General features: G+C 42.7%; 1 protein-coding gene across 1 annotated transcript in view; it reads left to right on the top strand.

Annotated features, from left to right (window-relative positions):
* The window catches only part of ube3d (ubiquitin protein ligase E3D), a 29,059-nt gene extending 17,435 nt beyond the window's left edge, over positions 1-11,624 (top strand). The window contains exons 10-11 of the mRNA XM_056285670.1: positions 2,299-2,437; positions 11,161-11,624. Coding sequence (XP_056141645.1) covers positions 2,299-2,437; positions 11,161-11,235 — 214 coding nt within the window. The 3' untranslated portion in view covers positions 11,236-11,624. The remainder of the gene's footprint in view (positions 1-2,298; positions 2,438-11,160) is intronic.
* Positions 11,625-18,207: the final 6,583 nt, after the last annotated feature.

Raw genomic sequence — 18,207 nt, 5'->3', positions numbered from 1 at the left:
TGACTGTAATGTAATGTAATGACTGTAATGGGTAAAACTCACAAATATCATAGCATATGAACGTATGCCTGCTCTTGTCATCTATGCCCCTAAACCATTCAATACAAAGAACATGCCAGCACCGATGCAGAAAGACTTCCTGAAATGCCTAATTTCAAAGACAGAGAAATTCACAAGAATGGTAAGATGGAGAGCTTTCTTCTTTCTTAATCCGGCTAACTCACCTGAAGAAAAGCTAACAGATGGATTCAAATCGTCTAAATCAGCGCCAGCCATCCTGGAACTGAAACCCTTTGAGGACGGTATGCTCAGAATCATTCGGAATGTTAAATTTAAACACCCAAACAAAGCTTTCCAGAAGAAACTCCATAAAGACTCAAAATCTATAAAAGAAGATGACAAGCTCATCATTGCAGCCAACAAAACTTCTAATTTTTATAAACGAGGGCCCGATGAATATGACAACCTTCTACATACTAGCAACTACACAGAAAATGTGTAGTATATTTGCAAGCAATGGACTAAAAATTTCAGTTGAGGCTAACAAAAACAAAAGTGACTTCCTCGACATCTCATTGCACCTTAAAAATGGTACATACAGGCCATACATGAAGCCCGGTAATACACTGCAATACATCCACAGAGAAGCAATCATCCGCCCTGTATCTTGAAAAATATCCCAGTGAGCATAAATAAGAGACTCTCATGTTTATCATCCAGCGAAGCCATCTTTAATGAAGCAGCCCCCCCATACCAAGAAGCCTTACAAACATGTGGATATGATTTCAGGCTTAGGTACAATCCACCATCAATTAGCAACAGCCAGCAACAACAACAAAAAAAACGCAGCAGAAGGCAGAACATCACCTGGTATAATCCTCCCACCGTGGCCTCTAATATTGGAAAACCATTTTTCAAGCTTTTGGATGAGTGCCTTACCCCAGACCATCAATTGAGAAAAATATTCAACAGGAACACAGTCAAAATGAGCTACAGCTGCATGCAAAATGTTCAGCAGGTTATTTCATCCCACAACACAAGCATCATGGCCAAGGCACAGACCCCCTCACCGCAACCAAGCACCTTCAACTGCAAATGCTGTGTTAAGGCATCATGTCCTCTTGAAGGAAAATGCCAGACAGAGGGAGTCATCTACCAGGCATCGGTGACAAGAGAAGTCAACTGCAATGTGGACACTTGCGTTGGATTAACGGAGGACAATTTTAAAATTAGGTTTAACGCCCACATGAGTAGCTTCAGAAATGAACATGCAAAAAATGCAACGGCCTTGAGCTGCCACATTTGGTCATTGGTAGACAAGAACATCGGTTACTCTGTCTCATGGAAAATCCTTGCAAAGAGCAATGCATATTCAATTAGTGGTAAAAGATGTAACCTGTGCTTGGCAGAAAAGTATTTTATTATTTGCAGACTTGATATGTCCACCTCAAATAGTAGAAATGAATTGGCCACCAGCTGTAGACACTGAAAAAAATATCTCCTTTGTAATTACAAGTAAAATGTCTTTATTCCCCCCCCCCCCCATTAGATGATACACAGGTGACATTTATTAGATGTTGTGTTTTTTTATATTATAACTGCCTGCCCTTCCAACTGTGCCCCAACACCACCCTACTGTATGATTTACATAAATTACCCCATTTGACGTTACCTTGTTATATTTTTAATGTATGCCATTTCAACAGTGCCCTGGCCCCTAAATGCTTTTCAAAACAAGCCCCAGTCCCTTAACCCATTGGTTGTAATGTTTTCTACTCCTCCATTGGTTGCTGTGCATTTTAAATACCTATCTTATTGGTTGTAATAGTTCAAATGTTTTCTCCTCTTATTGGTTGCTGTTCACCGAAATAAGGGGCGTGGCACGGGGAAACGTATACTGTGTGTTTTCTTTGTTGAATCACATTAGCCGCTGATGAGTGCGCGACACAGGAAACAAGATTGTACTGCTATGTATTAAAAAAAAATCCTACATCTATATATTATATTTTATTATTCTTTTATTATTCTTTTAACTTACTGCCCTGTGATGGCCTGGCGGCCTGTCCATGGTGTCTCCCTGCCTGCCGCCCAATGACTGCTGGGATAGGCTCCAGCATCCTCGTGACACTGACAGCAGAATAATGAGTTTGGATAATGGATGGATGGATGGATTTTAACTTACTATTGCTGTTAATTTTTCCTTCGTGCATCAACATACCAAGTCAGATTCCTTGTATGTTCTTGAACTACTTGGCAATGAATATGATTCTGATACTGTGTGTGACTATGCATTTTCAGAACCATAAACAGCTGGGAGGTCAATGTTATTGGCCATCTGTTGGTGTTTCCACTGAAGGTTTGTGAAATGCTGCTTCAGCAGCTGGACAACAGCAACTCCTCCCTGCCCCGATCACTCCGATTCATGACGTCCTTCAAGGTAAGACAGCCAACCTGACAGTGGTCCTAGAGATGATGTGTTAGGGCAAGCATATAATGCTCCAGCTCGTCCAGACAAGGTTACTTGATCTTAGTAAAAATGGGTCCAGTTAGGTTTCAGTTCCAGTGAAATATTCATAGCTACTTCTTGTAATGTGAGCAGAAGTCTTAAGACATTGGCTCCACCTCTTGGGAAAAAAAGTCTGATTCTGCAGCAGGGCACCATAGTGGAGATCAGTTGTGTGATCTCCACTAGATCAATAGTGTATTGTAATTTACCAAATTTTTCCACAATTCAGGAGTGCTTGACACTGTTTTTTATACCCATTTTGATTCCTTTCAGAGCCTCCAGTTAACAGCCTTGCTTTAAAGGATTATTTGAGCTGGAGTAAGGTTTGGTTCTGTAATCTATAAATGGTATAGAAAATGTATAATTACTGAACGCTGCCTAGGAATACTGTAGACTACAAAATAAGAAGTGTGAACTTTGCTGACAGCTCTATTCTCCCAGCTGTTTTTCAGACCATTACAGAGAAAATTATCACCATTATCATCTACTTCCTGCTGAGAAAGTTCAAGAAGTGACTTCAGCCACTTAACCGTTTCTTTTGCTTCTGGCATATAATAGGAGATTTGGAATAATGTACAGTAAGCAAATATTTTAGCTGCTGTCCTCCATCAAGTGAAACTGCGTTATTTGCTCTGATAAATAAGCTTATCTCGAGGGAGTAGGTGCATATAAATACCAAGTGTTTGATTTAATTCAAAAAGAATGAATTTTCTTCCGTAAATGTGTTACAACTTAGATTTTGCTTTATTCTCCTTAAGGGAAAGCACTGTGAAATGTCTACATCATTGATTGAAGTAGACATTTTTAATACCTGAACAGCTGTTGTCCCAAGTTTAGAAAGAAGACACAAGACTTACATCTTTGATACCAGTCTTATTTGTACCACAAAATAGGGTCTTACCACAATAAATAGGAGATGGACTATGGACTTGCATCAGTTTAGAGTGAACCTTCGTTGCCGAATGTAAACACTTAATGTTGTTGGAGTGCCATCATGTCTAAATGAACACTTACTTTGCACTGTTAGTTATTAACACATTCTCCCCTTTTCCTATGGTCACTCTTAGTGGACCCGTACATAACTTAGGCACCAGAGATAAGAGGGACACGTTTCTGGTTTCAGAATAGGGCAAGCAAGACGGCAGTAAAAATTGATTTACAGCAACAAAACTGTCCTGTGGATGTAGAACCGTTCAGAGCTGAAATTTATCCATGTTCCCCTTAAAGAAGATGTTTGAATGGAGGGCATTCTCGCTTGTACCAGAGCATCTTTCTGTAATTCTTCCAGCAAAGGTCTCTAAGCTCCTGTCTCATTATGAAGGTATTATGCTCTGGGCTTATGATTAAGATGCCTACTACTGTTTCTGTCCCCCACCACAAACCCCCAGGATCGTAAATTAATTTAATTCCAGGACCCACTGTCTTTTTCTCTCCCACTGGGTCATGAGGCACTCTTTCATGATACTCTGTTACAAGATGCTTTCGGCAAGTACCAAGGAACCGAAACTCATATTTGAGATGATATTTCCTCGAGTTATCTTTTGAAACAACACAGCAGTGAGAAAAGCCATTAGACCTTGCTGAAATGGAGAAGGCGAGGGCAGGAGCCGAGACATAGGAAGCAGTGGCTGTCTGGATATCACGGCGGGGGACAGCCATAAGTTAAGGGGGGGGGGTGATATATTGACACTCCAAACAATCTCAGCTTCCCTGAGAGTAGCCGCCCGCGCTGCTGTTGAGGAGCGGGGGACGGAGAGTAATGTGATCACAGAGCCATCTAGAGTTACTGGAGATGGTCTGAGAGTCTCATCTAAGATGAGAACACTCCAGCTCACACGCTGTAGAGGGGGCATTAGAGAGAGAGAGATGTGTGGTGACAGAAGAGATGGTGTACCATGTGACGTAACTGTTCATGTGTATAATTATATTTGTGGTTTTTGTTCCTGTGGCTTGAATGTAAAAGCTTGCACTGTAAACCCAACATGTCATAATTTTGAATGTCCAGCATTTGGCTCTGTTCTGGGAGGTTGCGTCCTGCCCCCCTCCACCATCTCTGGACTCACCCTTGTAACGGAGTGTTAAGTAGTTCCTCCATCAAATCTCCTCTGCCCGAATAAAGAAAGTAATGGAGGTAGAGAAAGATGCACACACATAGATGCCTCTGCCATCCGTACTATGTCACACAAGGAGCCACTGCACATCGTTGAAATGAATTGCCTTCCCCAAAGATATGCATGCCTTACTTCATTACACATGAGCCAGTTGACTCTTGAAGATAGGAATATGGTGGCAGAGTGGGGCTCTTGGATGCTGTATTGTCAGTGCTAACATCAGAGAATACTTGTGAGCTGAAGTCAGAGGGCAATTGAACTGATCGTGACAATTAATTACCTCAGTAGTGTAGTATTATATCTACTGCATATCTACATTCAGAACATAACTAAAACTAGAATTCATATTCCTTGTGCTAATAAAAAGTGAGAGATAGCCATTCCCAGCCTCTTTTTGTGCAGTCGAGTTACCCATTCAGTCTTCGGGCTTCTCTCCCTCTCACCATTATAACCCACCCATGTATGGGAGAGAGGTTAATTGGGTGCAGGTGCGCCTCTCCGCCTCTGGACCAAATCTCAATCCCCACCTTGCTTGCCACCAACCTATTTTTTTCCTCACTGACCCAGTTATATTTATTTATTTTCATACTATGCAAGGTAGCACTCCCTACCGGTTATTATTGGTCATGTGTGCATTCATCTTAAGGCGAGCATTAGACATTCTTTAGGCTATCTGTAACTCGATGAAAGTTGGATTTAAAGATGTGCTTGAGTTACACAAAAACAACTAGAGGCGAGTTGAATTACCATCACAGCCATGAAATGAATTCACTGTCTAAAGGTATTCTCTGAGTTAACATTCTTAACAGTTCTGCAAGGGTTTGCAATTGAGTTTTTCACCCCCTATCTTAGTCCACCTTTTTCGCCAAAATGTTCTCTCGCTCTGTCTCGCCCTCTTTCCCTTGTTCTTGCTCTCACTTGCTCTCTTATCAGGTGGAGAGGTATATTCCCTGCAACCTTGCCAGTTTTTGAGTGCTGTGATAACAGAATGCCTGGCAATAAGCATTCAAGAGTGGCTGTGTAAGAATGGTTTGCCAAGCCTTCGCCTTGTCATATCCTTCTCCTCTCAATGCATCGGTGTACTCCAAGAGATAAGCCCTCATATTTTATATCTGCACTTCAAAAATGCAGACAGATGAAAAAAAATAGTAAAGCAACAGAGATAATTTCCCCTGACAGGAAGATTTATTGGTCTTGTCTTTGCCATGACACCAACATTTTATCATAAATCACAGCGCTGTAAGTACAACATAATTCATTTAAGTTAAGAGAACTGGGTTTGCAATCAACTGTTCCATTTTTTAAATCTTCATAAAAATGTCATTGTGTAAAAACAGTGAAGCCTGTAGTCAGTAATTTAAACTCAATAGATAGAGACGTCCGATTGGGGCTGCACGATATTAGAAAAACTTCACATTGCAATATTTTTTTTCGCTGTGATATATATTGCAATATGAAAAAATACAGGTATTTTCACCAGATGACTTGAATAACTCTATTTGTAAAGAATTAGTCATTCTAGAATGATTGGGTTGATTTTGTAGGGGAGTTGCTGAGAAATTGTGAAAAATGAGCGGTGCCTTTTTTCGCCATTCACGAGAAGAGGAGGAGATGGAGTCAGATAGACAACGTGGCGCGACGGCCGAGAATAGTCGTGCAGATCGGCTCTGACGTCATCTGAATCCACATATAATAATAATAATAATAATAGTAATCATCATCATTACATTTTTATATAGCGCTTTTCTAGACACCCAAAGCACTTCTTTTTGAAGTGGGTGACTCACTTCAACCACCACCGATGTGTAGCACCCACCTGGGTGATGCATGGCAGCCATTTTGCACCAGAACGCTCAGCCCACGCACACCCCACAGTTTGAGGTGAAGAGGGAGGAATCAGTGAGCCAATTACATGAGGGGATGATAAGATGGCCAGATGGAGAAAGCCAGGTTGGGAATTTTGCCAGGACACTGGGGAACCCCTACTCTTTGCGATAAGTGCCATGGGATCTTTCATGACCACAGTGAGTCAGGACCTTGGTTTAAAGTCTCATCCGAAGGACGGCATCACCTACAGCACAGTGTCCCCGTCACTGCACTGGAGCATTGGGATTTGATCTACTACTACTACTACTTTCGGCTGCTCCCATTAGGGGTCAACACAGTGGATCATTAATTTCCATCTCTTCCTGTCCTCTGCATCGTTGTCTCTCACACCCGCCACCTGCATGTCCTCTCTCACCATATCCATAAACGTCCTCTTTGGTCTTCCTCTTTTCCTCTTCTCTGGTAGCTCCATATTCAGCATCCTTCCCCCAATATACCCAGCATCTCTCCTCCATACATGTCCAAGCCATCTCAATCTTGCCTCTCTTGCTTTGTCTCCAAACTATTCACCCTGAGCTGTCCCTCTAATATACTAGTTCCTAATCCTGTCCTTCTTCATCACTCCCAATGAAAATCTTAGCGTCTTCAACTCTGCCACCTCCAGCTCTGCCTTCTGTCTTTTTGTCAGTGCCACTGTCTCTAAACCATATAACATAGCTGGTCTCACAATCATTTTGTAAACCTTCCCTTTAACTCTTGCTGGTACCCTTCTATTGCAAAGCACTCCTGACACTGTTCCCCACCCACTCCACACTGCCTGCACTCTCTTCTTCACCTCCTTCTGCATGCCACGTTAATTTGGACAGTTGACCCAAAGTATTTAAAGAGATACCTTCATGCTGTTTCTGAGCACATTTTTAACACGGGTGGTTTGAATTACAACTGAAAGGTAGGTGTGGTTTTATGATTTCATAGCTATTGGCTACTGAAATTCAGGGCAGTCGTGTGGGTGTGGCTGGGTGGGCTAAACACTGGGGCTAAACCGCTTGCCGCTTGCCGTAGAAAAACGAGAAACTCACTGTTGACAGCCCCCTTCCTGCTCTGTCGTCACTTCACCAAAAAAAAAAAGGCGAGCGACGAGACAACCGACAGCAGCTTTGAGGTTGAGGATGTGGAAGTGGAAGACGATTCCTCTTTCTCAGTGGAAGTTGACTACTCGCCTCACAAATATGTTGCTCAGCCAATACAGCTGTATTCCTTTGAGCCAAAAGGGTGCGTCTCCACTTTTATAGCGTCCCACTATGGATACGCCCTCTATGCTAATGTAATTCATGACGCCGCAAGTTACCACATTTTGGCCAACCAGTAATAAGATTTCGACCACCAATATCTCTTGTCTGGCCATAAATGTGATTTTAGGGCTATCATTTGTCTCATTGATCACATCCACACTTCTTACATCGATTAACAACAGGGAAAGTCAGATTTTGATGCAAATATCTGTTTAAACTCATATGCCTTTGTCACCTCTACTCCTTGCATCCTCACCATTCCACTGTCCTCTTTTTCATTCACGCATGTGTATTCCATCTTGCTGCTACTGACTTTCATTCCTCTTCTCTCCAGTGCATATCTCCACCTCTCCAGGTTCTCCTCAATGTGCAGCCTACTCTAGCTACAGATCACAATGTCATCCGCAGTCATAGTCCGCAGAGATTCCTGCCTGATCTCATCTGTCAACCTGTCCATCACCATTACAAACAAAAAAGGGCTCAGAGCCGATCCTTGATGTAATCCCACCTCCACCTTGAACCCATCTGTCATTCCAACTGCACACCTCACCACTGTCACACTTCCCTCATACATATCCTGCACCACTCCTACATACTTCTCTGCAACTCCCGACTTCCTCATACAATACCACACCTCCTATCTCAGCACCCTGTCATATGCTTTCTCTGAATCCACAAAGACACAATGTAAGTCCTTCTGGCCCTCTCTATACTTCTCAATCAACATTCTCAAAGCAAACATCGCATCTGTAGTGCTCTTTCATGGCATGAAACCATACTGCTGCTCGCTGATCGTCTCCTCTTAACCTAGCTTCTATTACTCTTTCCCATAGCTTCATGCTGTGGCTGATTAACTTTATACCTCTGTAGTTGCTACCTTTCTGCACATCTTCTCCACTCCTCGGGCATCCTCTCACTTTCTAAGATTATGTTAAACAATCTAGTTAAAAACCCCACTGCCATCTCTCCTAAACATCTCCATGCCTCCACAGGTATGTCATCTGGACCAACTGCCTTTCCACTCTTCATCCTCATCATAGCTGCCCTCACTTCCTCCTTGCTAATCCACCGCACTTCCTGATTCACTGTCCCCACATCATCCAACATTCTCTCACTCATTTTCTTCATTCATCAGCCCCTCAAAGTACTCTTTCCACCTTCTCAACAAACTCTCCTAACTTGTCAGCACATTTCCATCTCTATCCTTGATCACCCTTACCTGCTGCACATCCTTCCCCGCTTGGTCCCTCTGTCTAGCCAACTGGTTCAAGTCCTTTTCTCCTTTCTTAGTGTCCCAGAGGTGGGCAGTCTTATCCAGAAAGGGCTGGTGTGGATGCAGGTTTTTGTTGCAACCAAGCAATTACACACCTGATCCCACTAATCAACCAGTAGAGTCTTTGCTGAGGAACTTGATTATGAGACACAGTTGTGTAACTGCTTGGTTGGAACAAAGACCTGCACACACACCAGCCCTTTCTGGATAAGATTGCCCACCCCTGGCTTATACAACTCACCATACGCTTTTTCCTTTACCTTTGCCACCTCTCTCGTCACTTTACACTGCATCTCCTTGTACTCTTGTCTACTTTCTTCATCTCTCTGACTATCCCACTTCTTCTTTGCCAACCTTTTCCTCTGTATACTTTGCTATACTTCCTCGTTTCACCACGGCATTGGGATTTGATATTTGTTGTTTTTATTAAGACCAGAAGGAAGACTGCCCCCTACTGGGCCACCAACACCACTTCCGGCAGCAACTCAGTTTTCCCGGGAGGTCTTCCATCCAAATACTAGCCAAGCCCATACCTGTTTAGCTGCCGTCATTTGGCAGAGCCAGGGTACATGGGTGGTGGTGGGTAGTGGGTGGATGATGCATATGTATTGCCGGCAGCCAGCAATACATATGCATCATCCACCCACCACCCACCCGAATGAAATATTTTCTCCAATTTAGAGGCACGTACCCGATCACACATTACTATTATTTCTCAGTGGGATATATGTAAGTGTGATGATATGGTAACATGATACACCATGTTTGGAGGTGCCAGTTTTGTGGCTATTATATACATACAGCACTTCACAGCTGTTTCATATGACATACCCAGCATGACACTTGTCATGGTTAAGTATTTCACTAAATCATTCCCACACGGAACTTTTCTGCCCTTCCTATTTTTTGTTATTTTTTTTTATTCTCCTTTTTTAAATTTCTCTCAGATCTTTTTTGCCTCCATTGCTGCTTAAGACAAATGGACGCCACAATTGGCGCAATGAGAGTCTAGTCTGTTAATTCATGCCTGATGAAAAATGAAACTTGAAATATGTTCATGTAATTAATATTTTCCTCATTAATTATGTATTGTTTCACCCACCCGCAATACATTCACTACTAATCAGAATGATAATTTTTTTGACTCGGCCCGCCCGACCCGTGGATTAACTGCGGTGCCCGCGGATATAACTGCGATCTGCACATCACTAGCTGAGAAGCAAACGATCACGTCGATTTGTCATTTGTCCAAACGGAGTGAGAAATGACAAGTTCCAAGCATTAAATCGGAGTAAATTATGTTATATCAGACAGACTTCTTTTGTAGATTAGTCATGGAAAATGAGAACTGTGTAAGTTTTCCTTTTGTATCAAGCAGCAAAAAGTTTTCTCATGAGGTGTTTGAGGTAATTGGCCTTACGTCATATCACATGCCCTGATGTTAGTCACGATGTGACTATTGCGCGTGCGCACATGTCAATGACGAGGCTGAAACGATATATCGTGCTGTCCTACTTCCGATCTTTATGGCCTCTTATTAAGTTGCAGTCAATGTGAGGTTCTTTTCCGTCTTTTTTTTTTTTACCTCGACTACCTTTGAGGACCTAGACATATTTTCAAACCAGAGGTTCACCTCTGGTTGTTGTATGTTATGATTCGTATGAATTACTGTTGATGCGCTTGAATGGAGGACAGACCTGGGCACAGAGACAGTAGACAGGGCCTTGAGTGAGGCAAATGCCCTCATCAATCATTCCAGTATGGAGCTCCCACTGGAGTGAAACCATTGTCTGCACCAGGCAAACACCCAGGAAGAGCAGATGGGAGAGGTAGTGAGAACACTAGGAAGAGATAAAACCAAATAGTTTAAGATTTCTTTTTTCTTATCCTTATGTAAATTTGTGTGCTTTGTTGATCAAATCTCCCGCATCTGCTTTTATATAAATGGTTGTGGGGGCGGGGGGGTGCTACTGTTGCTGCTGCTTGTTTTTGAATAAAGTAGTGTGTCTAGTACACCTATGCACAGAGTTATCTATAGTGAGCAATACAAACTGCTGCATTGTAAAGTGTTGAGGTCAGCTTGTTGTTTTTTTGGGGGGGGGGGTTTATATGTCATTTTCAACCTCTTACCCCTTTGCATGTTTTTCTTAGGTGTCATACTTGAGGTTGTTAAATGAGGGATCAGAGGCCAGAAGCCCCGACTCATCTGCCACGGAGGAAATTTAAAGAACACCCATTTCAGCTGACTTAGGAACTTTGTATTTTTGTACATGTTACGTATGGATTGTTTGAAAATTGAGTGCATTGGTTTGTCCGGCCTATAGACGGTAACAGGTTCTCATAGCATGCTTTCTTGGGTGCTTACGCCAGTAACGAAGGTTTAACGACAATTTGCTGCCAAAGCCGGTATACCTGGACACCTATCCAGCAATTTATATCTGGGAGTACTCTAGTCTTAGATATTTATAGGATTTGTTATTTTTTTAAATCTTGATATGTAACTGAAAAGATATTGTTTCTGTTGAAAGGTCAATACGGGGATAATTGTAAATTCCAAAACTTAATTTTTAGTCTTTGTCATTAAGAACTGAATGAGATTAAAACGCTGGTCATTCGAGAAAATATGTTTCATTGTTTGGGTTGTTTTCTACTTTTAGCACCACTGATTAATAAGTGGGGAGATGTTGTTCCTCGATTCATTCTTGGTGGGAGCTCAATATTAGAGGCACTTCATGTCCCCAAGGTGCAGCTGTAGTGTGCTCTCCACTTGAGTTTAATTACAGCATGTTAAGTGTGTGATTTGGAGTGTGTGTGTCCATGTGTGCGTGCACGTGTTTACATAAAATTTTGTTGCTGCAGCCATACAAGCTTTGTATATTGTAGTTCTAATTGGAAATATGTACATCTACTGAACTTTTTAAATTGAAGTACTGTGGCTTATCCAACGTACATAGTACTTATCAGAGTGTAGGATTAACCAACCATTGTTGTTTGAATATTTATTAACTGTTTTTGAACCTATTAACCACATGGAAGATGTGGCTAGTACATAAACATCAGATGTTCTCTGTTTCTATTTTAAAGAATTAGGCAGTGCAATGCATGCAAAGCTCCGTCAGCTATTCAGAGAAAAATGGTTTAATACGTAATGGCTCAGCCTACACCTGCGTTTCATGGCTAGTGAGAAAGACATTTGATCTGCATAGGTTATTTTTTGACTAGGAATACTGCATAATGGTACATTGTGTGTCTGCCTATGTCTATTTTTACAAGCTCTTAATGGAGGGGGGACAATGATTTTTTTTTCATATATCTGCATGCCTGGATCTGCTGAATGCTGATGCTGCAAGTGACAATTACTTTTAAAGAACACAAAGAAGCACTGTGACCACTGAGGCGGCAAACCAGAGAGTAAATTGGCTAATTAAATACATTCAATGTTGAACTGTCAAGGGGCACTCCGTTTCCATTTTGCCCTTTTTCCACAAGTGCAAATGAAGTGGGCTCTAAAGAACCCATTCGTTTCAGAACTGCTGAGCAGAAGGATGCACTCTGCCTTACCTGCAGCTTCTGCTGTTGTTTTAAGACACTGATAGACACTGTCAACCAGATACCTTACAGAGCTGCAGGCACTTTGTTTTTTCCCGTTGATGATAGAAAATTAAGTCAAATTAAGAGTCTTTGGCCAGCATACCACTGTCTGTTGACATGGCACTTCTCATTAGTCTCTTCAGCTAAAATATATCTGAGCCAAGGTCTATTTCATATTCAGCCATGGTATTTCATCGTGAATGGCTGGAGGACAGTTTTTGCCAGACAGATTTTGCCCTTGCTCCCTTCTTAATGTACATATGCCGCTAGGTTAAAGCAGCTGGAAGGAATAAGGGGGAGGAAACACATTTGCACCATAAATAGTAATAGTCTCTTATTGCTCATTGCTGTAATAAAATTGAAGAATGCTGACAGGATGGGCATTGCCATTTGACCTTGACCAACCTGCCTTCAAGGACTGTGCTACATCTTTGGCTGGGAAGTTATCTTGTGCCTTACGTTTACCCAAAAGATGTGTCAACTTTCAGAAACAGCCTGTCCATAATCCGCCGCTGATGTCAGTCTTAAGTGGTTCAATTCAGTACTACTTCACCCTGAACTCTTCTCCCTGCACCTCCCTCTTCCTCTCCAACTTCTCTCCCATTGGAGATAAGTGTCCATTATCTCCACAGATGACAACACACATGTGGAATGATAAAGTCGGAGTGAGCCACAGTATGATCTTCAGATTGGATTTTCCAGGCCTTTGCCTGTGTTAATGTGTTTGATATCATTTTCAGATTAAGCGGAACAGCGGTGTGTGAGATTACACATGGCCACTGTAGAAAATAAGAGATCTCTCTGGGAGAGGTCAGTCCTTAATGCCAGGCTCATCACTTGGGGGAAATGAGGCATTAGATTGAGTTCCTGTTTTAGTCACCCACTCTTAATGGGTCATCTATTCAGGACATCTCACAAAAGAGTGAGCCCAGAATCATTGCTCTTTTCCTTCTATTTCTGAGTTCTGACAATCTAATAGAATTGCATAAACTCATGTCCAATTGTCTCATGACCTTCTTTGCTCTGTTGTTCCCGATTACCAACATTGGGCCATCACATTGGGGTCTCTTTGCTCTCACTACTCCCTCTCCATAGCCTTGCACCCTTGACAACTTTTTCCCCTTGATGTAAGTCTAATCTTCAGTCTAACTCTCCCTCTTTGTCCCCACATCCCCTTTTGTCTTTGTGTTTTCTAAAAAGGCCTTGAGCATATCAGAGGACTCTCCCGGGGCTCATTAGTTTGCCCCTTGGTCCCTACAAGCCTTAGTGGCAACCTTGGAGTGAATCCATGATAAAGTCAAGTGTGCAAGCAAGAGTTAGGCATCGGGTCAGTTGGCTTCAGGGGAAGAATGACACAGCTGCACCAGTGAGCACAAAACACACTCAAACAGAAATCCAGGAACCATTTTAGGATGTTTTCGCACATGTGACAACAGCTTACTCACGACTGACCAGACTAATGTGAAAATACAGTATAAGAAAGAGTTGGTCCATTTACCATTACACAGGATGTGTGCCTCAGTGTCAGTGAGCATTCACACTGAAGACAAATTCAGACAATGACCTAATATATTCACCCATGTCCTGACCCAGTGTACTAACCTATCAGTATCTCTGAGGCTTCTCCTGGATCACCACCTTGCTGCAGTGGAGAAGCTTGCGTGTACCGATGATCCCAAGAGCTATGCCGTCTGGAGCTTGGCTCCTGGTAGGGTCACCCAAGGCAGATAGGTCAAGGGGGAGGTTCCAGACGAAGTGCGATCCAGCAAAGATCTCAATGGCGGAACTGGCAGAAGATGTCTCCAGATCACAATGGCAGTGAAGGCAGATGAAGGCTGCAACAGAGGGTGGTCCCCAATCGTCTTGGTTCTCCATGCCGTTAGACTCTGGCCACCCCCTGCTAAGGACTGTAGTGGCTACAGGCGCATCAGCCTCTCCACGTAAAAAGCTGTCATGTGCAGGCGTACTCCCTTATGCAGCTCCAGGATCGGCCTGTACACCCATCTGAGGACCCAGAGGGAGGACGGTCATATCTGACCCTGAGTGACCACCGATGATGATGATCATAGAGGACATCCACCTATAATGTCATAAATCCCCCCCTTTTTTTTCTCCCCAATTGTACTTGGCCAATTACCAGACTCTTCCAAGCTGTCCCAGTCGCTGCTCCACCCCCTCTGCTGAGCCGGGGAAGGCTGCAGGCTACCACCTGCTTCCTCCAATACATGTGGAGTTGCCAGCCGCTTCTTTTCACCAAGATGTAATGTTCAGGGCAATAGCACTGAACAATTAACATCCACCTAAAAGAGTTCTTTTTTTTTTTGCTTTAACAGGCTCAGAATGTTTTGAGAAATGTCTGAAGAACCTTATCCATGATATCAAACATAGAAAATTAGACTTAAAGCTATGTAGAAATCTGAAGTCTTGCTCTGTAGTCTTGCAAGGGGTAAGTTGTCACAGCAAAACAACAAACATGAGTTTGGAGAGAAATGCAAAAAAATATATATCATTGCGCTGCTGACTGTTCTGGATTGTCTTTTCATAATTGAAGGTTGTGGCAGAGTGGGGTGCAGTCTCAGCAGCATAATTATAAACCTGGCTGCTGCTCCATGAAGAAGCACCAGAGACTCTGGGAGAGAGCTGAGGCTGTGGGGACAGGACCTGCGTAGCTCTTTCCCCCACAAGACTCTAAACGTCTGGTTTTAGTCTTTGGTTTAAGTGATTTTAAGCTCTGGTGGTTTTTATTCATGTTTTTGAGCTGTTTCATCCCCACCTACCATCGGTGTCTGAGTGTGTACTTGAGAACTGCGGTTGTGGCACAGACTTTTCATGAAGGTATTTTCAGACTCGTCTCAAGAGCCAAAAAAAAGAAGAGTTATTTAAACTATTGTTATTTGGTGAGCACTATTGCCCTGAAGGTTTACGTTGTAGCTTGACGCACAGCAGCTAGTTGATGCTAGCTTTCTAGATAAATACTGGACTAATTAAAAAGATTATGTTACCCACTGCTCAGTTTGACTCCTAACAATAGGAAAATAGGGTTTGGTTTTAAAAACACTGCAGTTTTTCATTAATCCTATGTGCAATCTTGTCATAGGGGTTATCAGGTTAAATTACTTCATTGATTCCCATGGGGAAATTAGTCCTCAGCATTTGACTCATCCTAACTACCTAGGAGTATTGGGCAGCCACGGTGCAGCCCCCGGGGACCGACTCCAAATTCTAAGGCCAGTGGAGCGGTCTTAGAACTGGCCTCAAAAACTAGCGTGCATGTCTTTTGGTATGAGGGAAACCACCACAACACCTGGAGGAAATCCACATGAATGCAATGAGAACATGTAAATGCCACACAAAGAGCCCCAGTCAGGTTTGAACCCTGGATGTTTCTTCTGTGAGGCAACAGTGCTAACTACTGAGCTACCATGCCACCCAAGTGGTGACCGTGCCTCTCTTTTGTCTCTTTGAGTTGGACCCATGAAACCTCAAGAAGGCCCAGTGGTGCAGTCCACTGTCCAAGTGCCACCTGCTCTACACCCACTCCCAGGAGACTGAGCATCTGTGTTATAAGTTACACTCTTGACACTACGTTGTACCTGTGTTTGAGCTCACAGCTAACCCCATTAGGACATTATAGCCGATTGCTGGTATGCTATGGGAGCAGCTAATTGCTGTTTTTAAATTGCAGAAACTGGACTGTAGTTAATTAGCTTTAGAATCAGCACTCATTTAAAATACCATGTTTACAGATTAAGGGAAAGCCTGACTGGAATGCTGGCTTGAAAAGACAATCGGCAGGATATTGACCAAGAACCCATAAATGCATCAGCAACTTTTCTGTTGTTTGGGGCTGAGGACATGCATACAGAAACACAGAACAGGGCTTAATTTTCTTTCATGATGCAAATATTCAGTTACTTCAAATGAAAGTCAGGTCAAGTCAATTTTATTTGTATAGCCCAATATCACAAATTACAAATTTGCCTCAGGGGGCTTGACAGCAACACAACATCCTGTCCTTAGACCCTCGCAACCGGGTAAGGATAAACTCCCTACAAAAAGACCTCTAACAAGGAGAAAAAAATGGGAAGAAACCTCAGAGAGAGCAACAGACTAGGGATCTCTCTCCCAAGACAGACAGACAGACGTGCAATGGATGTAGTGTGTACAGATTAGAACATAACACAACACAGTCTGTCGGTTAGTCAGGCAGACAGACTCCAGTTGAAGACTGACAGGCACCAGACACTTTGAGCCGACAGCTGACAGAAGAGATGGGAGCTCTGTGGAAACTGGGGGTTTAAGGCTGCTGTTTGTGCTGTCGCTGCTGTAGTTTAATATCTCCTCCAGCCTCAGGCAAGATGAAGTTGCTTCCTTCTTTTAAACTGCTACTGCATGTAGAGACAGAGAGAGACATCACTGTTGGAGGTTACCTGCTAAGTGGAATTTATGGGAGCATTTATTATGAAAAAATAACCAGTTAATTTAATAAAGTGTCCAGTTGTTGCTGTTGCTGTTGTCTTTTGCTTGTATTCTAACACACAAAATCAAGAAACCCATAACTTTGATTAGAGACAAGACAGTGTGTTTGTGTGTGAAAGACTGGAGAGATTGTTCTTGGGACTCTTGCTCTTAGCTGCTGCAAAATTATTTTCACCGCATGTAGATGAACCCCAAAACAGAAACATAGGACTGAGGAGCTGAGTTTGTGTGATTCATTAATTAAATTCTGCACCACTTACCAAAACACTGCTCTCTTTACATGTTCTTCTTAAACCAAACTCAACAAGGTTTGATTTCTATCAATATGTTTATTAGTGGAACAAGTTGGGCCTGAAGGCAGGTAGAGAGATGTTTAAATAGACCCAAGCATTCATCACCAAGAAATGAAAGATGATGTTTAAAAAGGTTGCAGACGGAGGACGACGTTCCGCAACAGATCGCATACTGTAGATTGCAGACTTAATCCGAAGAGGAGATCAATTTGAGTTCCTCTCTCTATCTCAGTAGATAGATCATTAAAGATGCTCCCATGGATGAGATGACAGCTAAATGGACTGCTATAATGCTGCGAGTGCTCCAGGGAGGCTCCAAATGAGAGATGGTGAGAGCTGGGAATCTGAAGAAGAGGTGAGGGGGATTGTAAAGACAAGGCAATCTGTTAGCACTCATTGCTAAGACAAATGGTTCAATCTGTGCAGATTCATGACCACTTTGTGCCTCATGGGTGCATTCACAACAGCTGTGGTGTGGCTGTCCTTGCTTTGGACCGCTGCGATCAGCAAATGAGAAGTAAAATACCTGTGTATTGCAATGGAAATAGTTTGAAAATGTACCATTGTTGATCTTGACACAGATACCTATCAACAGAGGTGAAACTATATGCAGGTAATGCAGCTGCATTGGGGCCTGCAACAGTTGAGGCCCACATGCACGGACCCCTCTTTATCTCACCACAATCGTATCAAAGATCTCGACTCGAGCACTGAGTCTATGGTATACGATATGTCAAAAAATGTTCCAAGTGTGCCTGCGTGTAATTATGGACATGCGTGCTACTGCGTAGCAAAATCCGCACAGAAGAGTTAGCTAGCTGGCTAAGTATCAAGA

The sequence above is a fragment of the Lampris incognitus genome, chromosome 9 (assembly GCF_029633865.1).
Source record: "Lampris incognitus isolate fLamInc1 chromosome 9, fLamInc1.hap2, whole genome shotgun sequence".
In the NCBI taxonomy this organism is placed as follows: Eukaryota; Metazoa; Chordata; class Actinopteri; order Lampriformes; family Lampridae; genus Lampris; species Lampris incognitus.
The sequence above is the reverse complement of the archived record's forward strand: the minus strand, read 5'-3'. Positions and strand labels throughout refer to the sequence as shown.